We start from the raw sequence: 17,928 nt of genomic DNA on the forward strand, positions 1-17,928 counted from the left end.
GTCAGGTCCTGGCTCACAGGAATGGACAAACATGAAAAGTACCTTTAGAAATAAATGGAGAAATCCAGTACTTTTATGTAGCAGGGACTGGGCACCAGTGACTCCACACACCTCACATCCCCATCCCCACCCCCCACCAATGATGACTGAGCACGGCTCAGTGGGCAGGGAATATAACAGCAAACTCATTCTTCATGTTTTGATCCTTTTGTAGCCAAAATGGTGCCAAACACACAGAAAGAGGTAAGGGGCAGTATCAGCAGACCTGAAGAAACCCCAGGGCTTGCAATGGTACAAAACAAAAACAAGAAGGACTGAGTATGCTCATTGGTCATGGAATGCCATCTGGTTTACATGGACCCCAAACAGGAGTAGTCCACATGGAATATTTTACTGCAGGTCCCACTTATTCGCTGTAAATGATGATGATGATTACCCTGCCCATCTGACTGGGTTGTCCCAGCCACTCTCAAGTATGGCTTCTCAGCTTCTCCAGACCCAACCACAGCAGTTCTTACCACTTTCCCCTTGTAACCAGAGTCAGGAGCCACATCATAGGAGATTCCAATGGGCACAATCATGATGTCAGGGACAGTGCCTGAATGGAAGGCACTGAACACCAAGCTCAGCCACTCCCTGCTGGAGGCAGAGACCTGTGGTGCACCAGCAAAGGCCTCTTCCAGGAAGATCAGAAGTGGTTGTCTACTCCGGAGAACTTCCTCAACATACTGTGGGGGGAGAGAGAAATCCCTGATCTCAAGCACCAAATTAACAGAAACATGTTTACTGATAAATTTTAGTTGATGATGCGTTCCAGAACAAAATCAATTTTTGATGAATATATATTTTAAATATAAATAAAATTCTATTGGCATGCAAAAATTGGACACAAAATTCAGCTGTCTGAGAATACAGTATAAGCTTTCCTGTAAAAAAAAAAGCCCTTATGCTTGTGAATATATTATTGAAACTGTGTGGGCAACATCTGCCAAAATATCAGATGCTAGAGAGAGAGTGCCATAAGATTTCCACTGGGTAGGGGCAGGGTGTCAGTACTCCTCTTCATAGCTCTTCACTCTCCCCCATGACCGGCAAAATCCTAAAAACAGGCAGGATAATAAAAATTGCAGAAGCAATTCTGTGTATTCTTTCAATTTGCATAATTTATAGAGGCTGCAAAGTCCAGGCTGGAGCAGATGAGACTTTTTCACTTGGGGTAATGGTGTAGGGAGACAATGAAAAAGCAGGAGAATGACATCATGCAAGTCTGTTGAATAATAAACTGAGAAATATTCTCTCTCTACTGCAATAACATTTTCCCTACAAGGGCCGACATTGATGCTGAAATGCAGCATCACCTGAGCTCTGCGAGTGCAGCTTTTTCCTGACTGAAGTACAGAGAGTGTGAGAACATTCGCACGGAAACCAAAATGTTTGTTTACAAAGCTATTGTACTACCAAATTTACTGTACGCTTGTGAAACACGGACCACTTACAAACACCATCTCCAACTCCTCAAAAGATTCCATCAACAGTGTCTCCCCAAAATTTTTACATATCACTTGGGAAGACAGGCGAACTAATGCCAGTGTATTGGAGGAAGCAAAGATCACCTGTGTTGAAGCAAAGATTCTTCAACATCAACTTTGTTGGACTGGTCATGTTGTTCAGATGCCTGATTATCGTCTTCCAAAGCAACTTCTCTATTCCTAACTTAAGAATGGAAAGCATAATGCCAGTGGACAACAAAAGAGGTTTAAAGACACTCTATAGGCAAATCTTTAAAAATGTAGTATAAACACTGACAACAGGGAAACCCTGGCCTGTGAGCGCTCCAATTGGGGATTTACCAAAGGCATCATGGATTTTGAAGCAGCACAAACTCAGGATGAAAGGGAAGAAGAGTTTGGATTTGATATCCTGCTTTATCACTACCCGAAGGAGTCTCAAAGCGCTAACATTCTCCTTTCCCTTCCTCCCCCACAACAAACACTCTGTGAGGTGAGTGGGGCTGAGAGACTTCAGAGAAGCGTGACTGGCCCAAGGTCACCCAGCAGCTGCACCAGATTACGAGTCTACCGTTCTTAACCACTACACCACACTGGCTCCCTAAGAGTCTACCGCTCTTAACCACTACACTACACTGGGAGAAATGAGCTAAGAGGGAGGCACATTTGGCAAATCCTCATTGTGATCTACTCCTGCCTGGAAACCTATGTCCCCACTGTGGCAGGATGTGCAGATCCAGCAGTGGCCTCCACAGTCACTTACAGACACACTGTTAAGATCGTGCTCATGGAAGACATGGCTTTGGCTACGAGTGATCGCCAAAGAAGAATTATTTAAGAGCTACTAAAAACACACAACAAACTGGCAGAAGGTTCAGCCTGACAATAGAATGCCCCCTGCATGACTTAAACATAGTGACAGCCACTGCAACAGCTAAATCTCCAGTATACTTCCAATTATTAGCAGCTGGGGCAAGCATCAGGACAGAGCTATCTCTATCTTGCTCTGCTTGTGAGCTTCTTGAGGGCATCTCAAACAGTGTTTTTCAGTCAGAGTGTGCCAGAGCAGTTTCGGCACCTCTCAGGTGGGTGCCATTGTGGGCCAGTGCTCCCCCCCCACACTTTTTGCCTCTACCTACTTCTAAGAAACCCAAAATGAACATTTCAAGTCAAAACGGAAGATGTGAGTGAGCATGTGTGAGTCCACACTTTTTTCTTAAAGAACTACGACTCAACCTAGCTCCTAGCCTCCCACGTGGGCTTTGAGCTTTTGAGCCAGGCCTCTACCATTGCAGCCACGGGCATCTGCATGAGGGCCCTTCCAAGATGCCCATATCATCCACCTGAATCTAAGAGAGAGAGGGAGGTGGGGGCACATTTCTTTGACTTGCACCAGAACCAGGGGCACCAGCATCTGCTCTGGGCTGTTGCAAGTCGCCTAGTGACTTTCTGTAACAACTGCATGGTGTGTTCCAGCACCTATTTTTCTTGAAAAAAGCACTGACCTCAACACCCACCATTTGGAGATGAACCCTCAATTAGATGGGCCATCTGCCTGACCTTATGCTCCAACCAACTTTACAAATAAGTCTTCATGCCAAGCAAATAGGAAAAACACCCATTTCAAAAACATCAAAGCAGTTCAGAGCCCATGACATGAACACACAATCCAGGGGTTCAGCTGATACACCATTAATGAAACAGATGAGCCTGTTGCCACATGGAAGTGCCAACATCCACATGGCTCTGGGGCGAATGAAACTGCAGTAGAAGATAGGCTGTGCAATGGGGCTGCGGCTGCTGGGGCTGCTGTGAGTGGGAAGCGATGTTTGTGCTTTCCCCAAAGGTGTCTGGCAGAGGAGGAAATTATAACGACAATTTGCAAATGCAATTGTCACTTTCTGGCTGAGGAAGCAAGCTGTGCAGGTTTTTAAACCTGCTTCCCCACTGAACGAAAAGATCAAATTGTCTTTTGTGCTTTTCTGAAGAGACCATGCATGAATATCACTAGTCTCTTAGACACTAAAGGCTATTCTGTGTTCCCTCACCAGGCAAACATGAGCAAAGAAAAATTGACTCCCCGCCCCCCCCACCCACCCACAGCAGAGATTCAGATTCACCAAGTCTCATTTCAGCTCTAATGAAGCATAATACTGGAGCTAGATCCATCATTTGAAGAAGAAGAATCTTTATTTGCATCAGCCACTAGCCATAGCCATAGCCATAGCCATAGCCATAGCCATAAAATAAAATAATAAAATAAAATAAAATAAAATAAAATGTACTGAAGATAGAGGTAAAAACTTAACTATACAAAATACATTCTGGAGGTTTCCAAAAAATTGCAGTTTTTACTGTCACCTGATTATCTTGATCTGCTAGAAGAAAGCACACAGTAACAATGGTTGAGTGACCTGGTATGGGTAGTAGTGGAGGGGTAATAACCTCACTCCTCAAACAGTGCAAGCTAATACTGCCATCTCCACAGGGTCACAACCATTTTTCCAGTGGAATTTTTTGAAATTGACTCTCAAGTACAGCTGAAGGCAGTATATTTAATCTTCTTGCATATGTGAAAGTGCATCTGTATTTTGGAATTGTTAAATTTTCCAAATAGGGTGCCAATGTGTCAAAATGACTAGGTGGAAAATAATCATACTATGGACAAAATTTCCTTCTCGTGGCCAAATTATTCTGTCACTCAATAACATATAGGCCCTGTCTAATTAAATTATTTGCTTTACTGAAGCCCAGTGTTAATAACTGTTGTGGTTATAAACCAGAAAATTAAAGCTTTCGGTTGATCATTTTAGTCTGAGCGCTCTCAGGACAATCTTGCGATACTAAGGGTAGTAGATCGCTGGGGTTTAAATTTAGCCAAAGCCAATAATTGAATGTCCTAACCTACACCAAATCTGTAATTCCACAGAGAGAAGATTAGCCTCCAAGAGTAATGAAACATTTGGAAAACAGGATGGAACAGAAAAAAAATCGCCTTAGGAACTTAGACTGAACAGCTTCTGTAGTTCCAAGGTGAACGTCTGTCCAAATCTGAGCCCCATATAATAACTGTGCTAGGGGTTTAGCTTTAAAAACTTCAGGTGCTGATGGTATGTGATTGCCACCTTTCGTATGGAAGAAGCGTGTCAGAATTTTGGTGCTTTGAGACGCTTGGTGCTTTGAGACACATATTTCTGATGTGCTCCCCATGACCCTGTTGTCTGAAAAATAAGGCGGAGGTATTTAAAGACTTTAACTTGTTTGAGCAACTGATTAGGCATATACCATCTATGGGTCCTATAGTTTCTTGAAAACACCATGACTTCAGTTTTCTTGTAATTCACAGCCAGCTGTCCTCTTTGGCAGTAGCCTGAGAATGCCCTCATCAATCTTTTTAGGCCCACTTTTGTTTAAGATAGAAGTACTGCATCATCTGCATATAATAATACAGAGATGGCTTTTGTGGCCAACTTAGGAGCATGATACTCTGGGGATGTTAAACTCTGGACAATACCATTTATATATAAATTAAACAGTGCGGGAGCTAGGATACAACCTTGCTTAACTCCCTTTGTCACTGGTATGGATTCTGTGAGCAATTGTAGAGCAGCGCACTATCAGCACAGTGTCTTTATATAGATATTTAATCAAGAACAATAATCTTGATTTTAACTATACTGTAAGAGTTCAACTTAACCCATGATCTTACTTAAGAGACTGAATCGAATGCAGCTTTCAGATCAATGAAAGCTGCATATAGCACACCACCTGGTTTCTTAACATATCTATAAAGTGGGCAAGTACAAAGCAATGGTCTACAGCGGATCTGCCTTGTCTAAATCCTGCTTGCTCTTCGGCAAGAATAGCTTCAGTTATCCAATCAATTAGCTTATTATAAAGATGCTTTGCATATAATTTTCTAATTACAGGTAGCAAACTAATTAGTCTAAAATTAGCCGGATCAGATGTAAGGCCCTTTTTGAATATAGAGATGGCTACTGCTGTGGCCCAAAACTTCAGGAAATAACCTGTATGCCAAACACATTTTTCTGCTTTCTGTTTCTTCCATCTTAGCAAAAGTTTATACTTGTCTGAGGGAAACATATTCAGTAATTAAGAGGGGTAAATTAGAGTTCCTATATTTGGGGTAAACTCTCTTCAGCTGGCTTTTAGCCTGCTTGCACTCTTTGTCAAACCAGCTGGAAGATCTGATTGATCTTCTTGAGCCACTGTTCTTGACCTCAGTTCTCAAGTGATCTTGTCACCTGTCAGTCAAGATCTTAAACAAATTCATAACCTCAGCAGCAGAGATAGCTGAGATGATAGCAGTATGAATAGTCCTTAAATCATCTGCATGAAGAAGGTGAGTCAGTGCTAGATTGAATACTGGTGTCCACTTAATTCTATTGCCTGCAGTTACACCTAAGTTTGCATTAGAGATAAACTGAGTTTTGGGGGAAGAATTGTTAAATACTGGACCTACTAGTACCATTGTTAGAGGTAAATGATCGCTTTCAATATTATGGCCCACCTCAAACTCCATGACAAACCTATATGCAAATCGTGAGATCAGATCCCAATATAATTATCACACTATCTCCATGCTTTGCAAAGTGGGTATATTCCCCAGGCTGATCTCCCTCTATCATACTGTTTAATATTAGTAAGTCCCTCCACCTTACAACTTGGGCTAAATAAAGCCCTTAATAATTATATCTATGATCTTTAGACAAACAGGAGGTACCTCCGGCTAAGTAAATATCTGGTTTCAAACTCTGTTTGTAATGGGTGTACAAATTTACATTGTTGGCTCCAATACGTGCATTAAAATCCCCTGCAATGATAAACACTGCAGTAGGATATAGGGATTCTATATAATTCTCTAGTTTTGTCCAGATAGTATTTACAGTAGATTTTTTTTTTGACAAGGTGGTATGTAGACGTTAATCAGAATTAAACATACTTTCAAAACTATAACCAAGACAGCAGTTGCAAACGGTTGGCATGGAATCATGGCTGTTGTAGTTGCATTCAACTATGTGGAGATGAAACATGGTAGGCCCAGTGGCGGAGCTTCATGCTTGGGCACCGGGGGGGGGGGGGAGAGCAGGCGGGGGCAAGGCTGGCACACGTCCTGGGGGCAGGGTGCCCAGCGCAGGCAGGGGGGCAGTCGTGATGGCACCCTGGGGATTGCGCTGCCGGGGCAGTGTGCTCCCCCCCGCATTCCTCTTCCTCCACCAGCGGCTAGACCCTCACTGGCCCTACCGCCTTTTGTTGAGGGAGTGGCTGTCAATGAGTGATATTTGTATCCGTTAAGCATTACAGAGTCATTGTGCCTTGTTTCTTGTAGCAGAATAATATCAAATTACTCAAAATAGTTCATCAGCTTTTATTATTCTGCTTTGAATGCCAACCAGCTATGTTCCATGACATCAGTTTTAGCCTAAATTCCTTGAAAGCTCTGTGCTGTCGCTTCCCAATTTCATCTAAAAAACCGCTTCCAATCAGTGGGAACTCATTCAACAGTATTAGTATCCTTTTTGATTCTCGAGAGAGGACTACCTATTCCATTTGGAGCTAACTTCTGATAGCTCAGCCACAGCATCAGGATTGTCCCTCCCCATATCATATTCCCGGGGGGGGGGGGGGGGCGCGGTGCGTTTGCAGCTCTGCATCTATACACTTCAAAGTTCCTCCAGTAGTCCTCTTTTTAACTATACATTTTGGAGAAACAGCTTGTGGGCAGAAATGGGTTTTCATCAGGCATTTAGGAGAAGAAAAAGTAAGATCAATAGATTTGCGATGTTCTGGTTTCAGAACAGAAACTATTTAACCATAGCAATTAAAAAAGCCTACAAATTGAAGGCTCAAAGAGTTCTAAGACAGCACAATTTGCTTGAGTAAGGCCCCCAAATCTGACTTTAATGAAATCTAAATTCTGCAAGGTCATTGTAGGCAGATGGAATTAAACCATTCTACAAATCATTAAATATTTGACCGAAGATGTAATATTCAGCACATACCAACATTTTAATGGATCCACTCAAACCACATCCTTACAAAGCCAGCATAGTTGTGTGAACTGACTGGCTATACCCTAGCTACATTCATTATGGGGTGATCACATTTCAGCCAGGCTCTTAATGGCACACAGGATACAGGAACCTGTGTAATATTCCCAGACATGCCTGGTCACATTTAAAATAAACTTAACCACATGCCCATTCATTTGTAATGCTAGCATTACAACAGCATGCCCACGCACGCACATACGGACCACTGATTGCAGACATTCCAACAGTAACAAGTGAATGGGCCAGGACATGCATTAAGCGCTTTCCCTGTGTCAGTCCTACTTGAACGAGGGCTTCCTGCATGGGTGCATTCTGCCTTAACCACTGAAAATTCTAGAGCTCCCTCAGAGACAAGCAGAGAAGGCTGGAGAGCATCCTAGGGAAATAGAGAAGCAGAACCACTGGCCCCCTTTCTCTGCTTTAGCAGCTCACTGTCCCAGCTCCAACCCCTGGGGACAACTGGCTGCTAAAGGAGAAATAAGCAGAGATAAATCTCCAGTTTTCTCTGCCTGTCTCTGGGGAAGATTCAGAACACTGAACCATCAGAACCTGCCTTAGGACTAAAGTAGATCTGATCATGGATCTTCCATGTCGCACCTCCTTTAGTTAAATGCAACCATTAGGTTAGAGCTTTAAACCCCCCCCCATACACATACCATTTCCCGCCCCCATTTAAATGACCCCTTCCAAGTTGAAATTAGCTTCAGGGAGGAGTGAAAGGGATTATTTTCTCCTCTGCCCCAACTCCAGCTAACATCAGCACCAGAAAGCAGCACTGAAACCCAGGGAACGTGCACACTTTGTGTATGTGTGTTAAACCCACACAGTCACTGAGGAAGGAAGACACTGCCCCAGAGACAGCATGCTTCACCTGTACACACAAAGGTGAGGCTTAGTTGCTCAACAAACATCTAGTACAGCAGTAAGAAACTGGTCCCCACCTCCCTCCCGAATATCTGCCATAAGCACCCTGACTGCCCATCTTGTAAGCGCTCAAAATACTACCCGACGTTCACACCATGTTACCCTCCAGTAGCTGGGTCCCTCTGGGCTGCAAATTAGCCACCCTTCACATCACCCAAAATAAAGATGGGATGCATTGTGCTACTTTGGTCTTCCGGCAAGCATATTGAAGACTCGGTGTAATTCTGGCACTTATGTGGGAAATGTAGCTTGCTAGGCTAGTTAGCTAGTTTCCTCTGTGCTTTTATTTTGTCTTGTGCTCTGTGTATTTCTCTCACTCAACCTTCCTTCCTCATTTATTAAAAATCAAGCCTTTTGTAATTCATACCCTGGAGATTGGCTGATTACTTTGGAACACCCTAAGGAATGTCTCCCAATACCACATGTCCACAACAAGGTTTTGGCACACAGGGACTCAAAGGAGAACGAGCTGAACACTTCTCGATATGGAGCGTCAACTAGCAATTTTCCAGTTCGCAGGTTAAAATCCCTGAACTCTCCAGGCAGCTATTCAAGCAAAGAGAAGGATACCAGGAGATCCACACTAGCATCTCCTACATCACATTTAGCTTACTAATAGTTGTTGTAGTTGTTATTATTTATATGCCACCCACCTGACTGGGTTGCCTCAGCCATACATGGCCACTTTTGATGTGGCAATATGTAGCAAAACCTCAAAGCCAAGAATGTGAGGAAACATCATCTGGTCATTCACAAGATGAAATGCTGTTGTGGAGCCCGTGAGGAAGTCAATGCAATATGACAAATTGTCACATTTAGTGGCTGTTGGTCAAGTGTGCTTAGAAGCGACTTCAAAACTCTCAGCCAAGTCTCTTCTCCTCCTCCTCCTTCCCTCAGCACCAACACCCACCCCCAGTGCTCACAGCCCATAGCAATCAGAACTTCCCGTCCTTCCAAAGATCAAACACTAAACTTACTGAAGCCAAAACAGCTCTGGAGAGGACTCCTTGCTCACTGTCCCGGGCCTGTTCCACTCCTTGCGGCAGGAATACCCCTCCTAGGAGCGCCAGCAGGGTTCTGTACAAAGAGGAGCAAGAGCAGGGCTGGTTTATTAAGAGCCAGGGTCCTCCACACATCCTACTGTGTAGGAACAGGATTGGGTCTGTGGGATGCAACTTAGGATGTTTAGGGAAGTTTTTAATGTCTGATATTTTATCGTAGTGTTGCTGTTGTTGTTATCGTCTTCATCATCATTAATTCTGTTGGGAGCCGCCCAGAGTGGCTAGGGAAACCCAGACAGATGGGTGGGGTATAAACAATAAATTGTTATTATGATCCTGTCAACCACAGTCATCTTTTTCTTTTCTTTTTTTAAAAGAATGCAAACAAAATTCTAGCTTTGGAAATAAGCTTTGGTCACATTTACATTCAAAGCACTTTTTTTTACCACTTTCCCCATCCTGGCAACCATAGTTTAAGTATGCTAAGAGTTGTGAGGAGAAGCCCCCCAATACCATTAATAAACCGCAGTTCCTAGCATTCTTTAGGGGAAGCCACGATTGTTAATGTGGTATAAGGGTGCTTTAAACGTGAGGATGTGACCTGAAAAATATGACAGCAAGGAGGTCTTCCAGCAGCTTTAATACTCTGCATGATGAAGAAAAATATGTGTGAAAATAAGAACATGTATATGTTTTAAATAAGTTTGCAGGGCCTTTTTAGAGAAACAGAATAAAGAATATCTTTATGCAGATTTTTTCAATTTTCTAATGTTATTAATAGATGCGTGATGGGGTGGGGGGACGCAAAGGTCTGGGTGGAAAGAATCATATATCCAAATCTATCCAGCTGGAAAACTTAATTCCGCAAGTTCATTGTGGGCAGAACAAATTATGCAAATTCCACAAATTATTAAAATATTGTTATTTCATTTAATAAGACTTAAGAAATCTGATTTATTAGACCCAAACGGCACTCAGCATCAGCAGAAGTGGTAAAAGCTTTTTCAAGACAGAACCACCCACACTAATTGCAAAACTGAGAACAAGTGGAAGGGAAACTTCCATAAGGAATCAAACTGAGGGGCGGGGAAAGGGGAGATAATCAGAAGTGGGAAAGGCCTCACTCACAACCACTGCCAGCGTCAGACTCTTCAAACCTTTCTTCACCACCCTGATGCCACTTCTTGTTCCCTCCTTGGCTTGCTGGGGATGATGGGAGTTGTAGTACAAAACAGATGGAGGGCACTAGGTTGGCAACTATACAGTTGCAGCCTTGAAAGCCAAGCCTCTGTAGCTGCATGGGGGAAACTGCACTGAGGGGGCAGCTGGGCTCCTTTCTGGGTTAAACCTCAGGGTGAGGTGGCGAAGCGGACCCTCTCCCTCCATTCTCCCACCATGGACTTTTCTTTTCTTAATAGAGTATCTCTCCCTCTCTCTCTCTCCACCACCTAAACTCTTTCTGGAAGGGAGCCCTGTCAGATGGCAACAAAGGCAGGAGGCCACCTGGGTGAAGAGGAAAGGGAAATTGCCTTTCCAGAACAGGAGGGAGTTTGTGTTTCGAGCATAACAACATATTGGTCAGATTCAGAAGTTGCCTTTATTGGGAAAATATTGGAGATCAATACTCAATACCTTGTGGGTTCAGCCTGGAATGGCCAAATAGAAACTAGACGACAGTTATCAGGGCGCGTTTTTAGGCCTTGCAATGCTGATGCAACACAACCTCAACGAGCAAGTAGCTGAGGGGTGGCACCCAAATTTGAGGAAAAGCACAAGCAAGCAAATGGAAGCAAAGGGGCAGCTATGTCCATCTATGGCAATACTTCCTTCGACTAGTTTATACTAGTTCAAGCACAAGGCATAGAAATTTTGGGCTGATCCACACTTCCTCTTGTCCTGCTGCTTTTCCCCAGGAAAAACTGCTCTTCAGTGCTCAGAGCAAAAAGGCAACTCAGGTTTTCCACGGATTGCCATGTGTTCCAACCTATTGCTAAGAAGTGGGCTTTCCCTGGAAAGGAGCAGGGCAAAGGGAAAACCGTTTGCACCCATGCTTTCTAGGCACATCCAGGGGCGTAGTAAGGGGAGTGCGGCCCGCCCCGGGTATCATCCTTGAGGGGGGTGACAAAATGGCATGCTGCTGGGGTCAGCACTTACCGTGGGGCCTGAGCCACACGTCTCTCCTGGGAGTTAACAGGCTTCCCCAACCTGTTGCCTCCTCCCAGGTGTTAGATTATGACTTCCCAGGTGGAGGACACCAGGATGGCAAAGGCTGATGTCATTTTTTCAGGATTCAAAACAATTCAAATGTATAACACCAATAACCCTAACAACCATCCTGAAATATGTATTTCAAGTCAGGGGCTGAGTGAGAATGGAGGGCTTAGCAAATGGCATATTAGAATGAAACTAAATCCAAATACCCTCAAGCAGATTGAAAGTGAAGGGGGGGGGGGTAGAATCCCAGAAAAAATTTGGGAAAAAAACGTGTTCTCATATCTCAAAATGCATTCCAGATTGAAATCTTACCTGCACTTTGAAGGATAGGTTTTGTATTCACAAGTGACCCTGGGTGTGCCTAGGCCCTGTGAGATGAGAAGGAGCTGAAGCAACAGCCTGTCCAGCTGAGATTTGTGGGTTGATAAAAAGACCACAGGAACATCAGGCTGGAGGCAAGAGAAAAACAACAGTCCTAAGCAACAGCAAACATACACAATATACCAAAGAGGGCACAGTGCAAAAGCTTCATGTAACAAAAGAGGCATCAGAGCACCCGAAAGGCTGGGGGGGGTGGGGTCTGGCTCAGGAACCACACATGGCTCATGAACAGTTAAAATAGCATAAGTAGGGATAGCAAAATAAAAGCTTCCTTTTCTTCTGAAAAGCCGAAAGTATGCTTAACAGTGTAAAAAAAAACAAAAAAACCCCAATACTTAGCACTTAAACAGATTTCTATAGCAGCCTTAGCCAACCTGTTGCCCTGCAGACATTTTGAACTACAACTTCTGAGCTGGCTGGCACTGATGGCAGTTGCGCTTCAAAACATCTAGCAGGGATAGGCAAACTAAGGCCCATGAGCCAGATGAGACCCAATCGCCTTCTCAATCTGGCCCACGGACAGTCCAGGAATCAGCGTGTTTTTACATGAGTAGAATGTGTCCTTATTTAAAATGCATCTCTGGGTTATTTGGGGGGCATAGGAATTCGTTCATTCCTCCCCCCCAAAAAAATATATATAGTCTGGCCCACAACATGGTCGGAGGGACGGCAGACCGGCCCACGACTGAAAAAGGTTGCTGACCCCTGATCTAGAGGGCACCTGGTTGGCTCCTCCCAGACATTCTCTTAGCAAACCCTAAAGAAGCTTTGCAGGTCAGCATCATGACCCTCATACCGCAGATGTGAGGCTGAAAGGCTGTGACTGGCACCTGGCCAGCAATACCTGCAATGAAAACTCCAACATAAAAGCAAGAGGAATAAAGCCCACATTTAGCTGGACTCAAAGGTTAGGTACTCAATGATCAAGAAACTCAGGAATGCACATGAGCAGCTTTGGGATTTCTTTAGTGTTAGCAGAGAGAAAGGAATGCATACAATCTAGAGCAAATTCAAAGAATGTTGCTATTAGAATTATGGTATTGCCTCTGGAAAAATATTGGGGGGGGGGGGAGGAAAAAGGAAGGTCCTAGAGCAGGGTTTCCCAAACTTGGGTCTACAACTGTTTTTGGACTACAGCTCCCATCATCCCTAGCTAGCAGGACTAGTGGTCAGGGATGATGAGAACTGAAGTCCAAAAACAGCTGGAGACCCAATTTTGAGAAACCCAGTCCTAGAGAAAGAGACTGGGATACCATTGTAAACTGAACAGGAAATGGAACTGAAAACATGGAACTGGACATGAACTTAGCAGACATATAATGAGAAATAAAAATGGAATACAAAAATTGAATACAAAAAGTGGAATACAACAAGAAATGGAACCGAACATACAGAACTGGACTTGAGCAAGTGGACATATACTGAAAAATAAAAATAATATGGACTCAATGTGTGATCACAGTGAAGAAGCTTTAATATAGACATGGATGGAAAAAATTAGTATTATTCAATATGGAGCAGTGGTGGTGGGAATTAATAGAGGTAAAGTTAAAAGAAAGAATATGGTTCACATTTATCAATAATAGGGAACCTATCTTGGGCTTTACATGGGAATGGAAATGAATGATTGAGACACCTTAACATAAAAAAAAATGTTTAACAAAAAGTAGAGAAGAAAGATGCTTGCATGTATTTTTTTTTTTTTTGCTAATGTTTTCTTTTCTTTTATCTTATTTTTCTCTTTCTCTTTCTTCTTTTTGTTTCTACTTCCCCACTCATTATTTCCATATTTTATTTTATTTTTTGCTTTGCTCTTGCTTTTATCATCTACTCTGAGTTAATGAGATTGCACGCAGATGAACAACAAAAGAAAAAGAAAAAGGAATGCACATGAACAGGAGTTTTCAGAGCAAGAGGCAACATGGGAATAAAAACCAGGCACTCACTCCCATGTTGTTCTAGCATCCTACCAAGCCCATTTGCATTCCCAAAATATGGTTCCCACATTATAATTCCCCCCCCCCCTGCAAGGTCAGTTATACGAGCTTCATTAACTTACTCAGTTTGGGAGGAGAAGAAGAAGAATCAGGGCGTTTGGATTTGATATCCTGCTTTATCACTACCCGAAGGAGTCTCAAAGCGGCTAACATTCTCCTTTCCCTTCCTCCCCCAACAACAAACACTCTGTAAGGTGAGTGGGGCTGAGAGACTTCAAAGAAGTGTGACTAGCCCAAGGTCACCCAGCAGCTGCATGTGGCGGAGCAGAGACGCGAACCCGGTTCCCCAGATTACGAATCTACTGCTCTTAACCACTCCACCACACAAAACTAGCACTAAATTTTGCCATCAGTTTGGGTGAGGGTCTGGAATTTTGGAGTGACACATTAATGAAGCTACCAATACTGTTGGGAATTGGAAACCCTCTTGCATCCACCCAGGAAACAGCATCCCTTACCACCTCAGCAGCCCTGCGCACCATCTCCAGTTGCCCGTTGTGGATTATCACACCAAGGAACATTTGATTCAGGAGTTTTAGCAAAACCCAGTGGCTGAGCCTGAAGGTAGAAGAGAAGTGGGGGTAAGGTTAAAAAGCAACCCCCAAAGCAACAAGAAAGCATGCAAGCATCACTACAACTCTTAAGAGACTCCAAGTGGCATGGGAACATAAAATGAAAGCCTTTCAGGGGAGAGGTGAGAAAGGCAACCACAGCTCTGTTGCCTTCTTCCAGGGTACTTTACTGGTTTCTGGGACAGATTGCCACTATTCAACCCTTAGAGCACCTAACAATGTATAGAGATTAAAAATACAAGCCAAGAATCTATGATTTCTTTGACACACAAAAATAAGAAAAATGAAATTATCTGAAATGGTACAAGTTTCTGCTTTCCGATCTGATTTAAACAAGGAGGGATTTGGCAAGGTCCCAAAGATGGTCAAGGCTATTGAAAAGTTATATTGTCTATGTTTTATGCATTTCATAACTGCAACAGGAAATCTAAAACTCCACCCACCCAAAAAACCTTTGACTATTCCCATTAAGCTGAGCAGCTCCTCTCTCTCTCATCAAAGACTACCTTCCCCCCGCAAAGCACGACGGTTGGCAGCACCCCCACCTACAATCATGCCAGACAGCTCATTCCCATCATCACTCCCACCCCGTCCAAATGGGGAAGGAGAACTTCTGAGCTAATCAGCCCTTTCTCTGAGTTAACTGCATGCACTCACTGCTGCTGCTTTTCCTATTAGTCCCTAACTTGTGTTAATTTGAAGCTGATGAAAGGTGCTGGGTTAATAAGAAGCCTCTTATACACTGCGGTTTTCATCTGTAGGTTTCAAAGGACTTCCTGAAGGAAGTTCGCTGCCTCTCTCTCACCCCCTCACTTTCTTTTTAAAAACCACAAGCCAACGAGCAAAGATTTACCAAAAGATCGTTGATATAAGGGGCGGGGGGATCTTGCATCAATCCTTTCCCAGAATCTCCCAGCCATTTTTAAATACACTCAAGGGTACTAAATCAAAGTACTGTACAGTTACATGGAGCTGATTTCTATATGCAGGGGCTATATAGCCCGGTTGCTGTGGGTGTATTGCGATTTGTTTTTAGCCATCTCTTAACTGTGCTTATCTACAGTATATTCTTTTATTTTTTATTTTTTTGCATTTCATTGTGGTTTATGTATCAATGCAGTTGTTGTTCTGGTTGTTGTTGTTTTTTACTTTATGTTGTAATCCACCCTGGCATCAATACTGATGAAGAGAAGGCTATAAATCATTTAAATAAATAAATAAAATATAGGAACCCCCCCCCTTTCCTCTAATCTCTTGATAGAGGTTTTCACAGTCACCAAAAGATCCCCTCTCTTCCTTAAAATGAAGTATCAAAGTCATTCAACAGCACCACTGCAAGGTCAAACAGTAACTGCTGACCAATGAGCTGATAAACTATATCCTATATAGCATTACAAAATATATTTACATAATCACAGTGTCATAATCCATTTTTTAATTTTTTTTAATAACTTCAGGGCCATGAGGTTAGCCCCTTGGTGCTGATGTAGTTGTACATGTCATTATTATTATTTCTGTTTTCTGATCTTTAACCATAGTAAAGAGTGGTGGTGATGATGATGATGATGTTGACATCAGGCTCTTTAGATCCTTCCACTGAGCTCAATGCCACAGTGCAGATTTAATTAGGCAATCTGGAAAGGCAGCCACATGGTGGTGTAGAGTCAATCCATAAGCAAAGAAAGGACAATGCAAACAGGCACCTACTGGCAATATTGCTCCCATGTACCCTCAGCAACGTGCAAAATGAAAACCTGGGATCAAAATCCTACAATCTCAAAGTGAGATCCTGCTGCAGTTCAGCCCAGGAGCTTACCAGGACAGCTAACCTCAGACAGCAACAGGGTGGCCTCCTTGCTCTTTAGACTAGGGAAAATGCTAGAAGTAACAGGCAGCAAGAAATTATCTCCCCAGATTTAGTAGTGAACACACTCCTGCATGGTGAGTAAGATAGAACTATGCATTTGAATTATTGAAATATATTATTTTCGCCATGTGGTTTTTTGGGGGTGGGGGGGGGAGATCTAAGAGAGGTACATTCTTTTAAAAGTTACAAAATATGGGTTCAGCGGAAAATATTAGCATTATACTCCCAACAAGAACTGAAGGAGAATCAAGAGCCAGTGCAGAAAAGGTATTGCTGACAAATCTCCCAAACTCAGCAAATTAAAACCTCTAGCAAAGTGGTTTTCAGAGCAGGTTGCCCGGAAGTGTGGGGTCCCTTAGAAGTTTAGCAGCAAGTGCACTCTCCATGAGCACAGTGGTGGCAGACAAGCTATCCTGAAAACCCTCTTGCGTGCCACTACCAATTGCCCTCTGCATTTTGCAGCCATGCGGGATTGTTGGGTGGGTTCTGCTGTGCATTATTTGGGCCACAAGGGGCAGCAACAACCCTGAGTCAGCAGTCCGCAGGAACTGGCTGTCTAGAAATGTTACCATAGAATCTCAGCAAGCCAACTGATATGTGAAAGATGGATACAGGGCCAGCCCAAGTCATTTTGCTGCCTGAGGCAATGAACAAGATGACTCCCTCACATTCCATGTACAGAAAACTTACTGGAGTTGCAGGTTAATCTTCCTGCAAAACTGGCAACTTTACAGGGTCTTCTGGCCACATGAGGGTAGCAGGTTACTTTACAGGGTGGTACACAGGCCCCTGGCACGCATACCTCTGACTTCCAACAGAGGTGAACATCCAGGGGTCACAAGAAGAATGGCTGGAAAGCTGTCACTTCTGCTGCCCTAGTATCTGCCACCGGAGGCAACTGCCTCAGTCTGCCCAATGACAATGCAAGCCCTGGATATTTTCACTGTGCTGGGGAAGGGAACAACAGAGAGTCATGTCTAGCCCCTCTCTAATGGTCTTTTGGAAGCTAGTTAAACCTTCCTTTTTAAGGCAGCTTTTTGATGGCATGATTATTTAAGCTTGTTGGTTTCAGTGCACTGAACTGCTGCTCCTGCTGTATTATATTTCTTGTTTTTGCTGTTTTAATGTTTCTGTAACTGAGCTTTACAGTTTTTAAATTCATTTAAATTTTGTTGTTACCTGTCTTGAGCTTTTTTAAAATAAAAGAGAGGTGGTTCAAAGCCACAGATTATGTTCCACAACTCCATATTTGATTGCATACACACCACACATTTAAAACACACACACACACACACCCTCAAAGAAACCTGGGAACTGTAGCATGTTAATGGTACTGGTAATTTTAACTCTGTGAGGAGCGTACTACATTTCCCAGGAGAGAGAGGAAATG

At 43.3% G+C, this 17,928-nt stretch overlaps 1 protein-coding gene across 17 annotated transcripts in view; it reads right to left on the reverse strand.

Moving 5' to 3' along the window:
• The window catches only part of GPAT2 (glycerol-3-phosphate acyltransferase 2, mitochondrial), an 87,021-nt gene that overhangs the window by 21,180 nt on the left and 47,913 nt on the right, over positions 1 to 17,928 (reverse strand). For 11 of the 17 annotated variants that reach the window (XM_083453856.1, XM_083453857.1, XM_083453860.1 and 8 more), the window contains 4 exons: positions 14,558 to 14,657; positions 12,034 to 12,170; positions 9,484 to 9,583; positions 519 to 728 (listed from right to left, as the gene is read on the reverse strand). In XM_083453856.1, coding sequence (XP_083309982.1) covers positions 519 to 728; positions 9,484 to 9,583; positions 12,034 to 12,170; positions 14,558 to 14,657 — 547 coding nt within the window. The remainder of the gene's footprint in view (positions 1 to 518; positions 729 to 9,483; positions 9,584 to 12,033; positions 12,171 to 14,557; positions 14,658 to 17,928) is intronic. The other 6 variants (XM_083453850.1, XM_083453852.1, XM_083453848.1 and 3 more) reach the window with 1 other exon arrangement.

The sequence above is a fragment of the Podarcis tiliguerta genome (assembly GCF_965153285.1).
Source record: "Podarcis tiliguerta genome assembly, chromosome: 8".
In the NCBI taxonomy this organism is placed as follows: domain Eukaryota; kingdom Metazoa; phylum Chordata; class Lepidosauria; order Squamata; family Lacertidae; genus Podarcis; species Podarcis tiliguerta.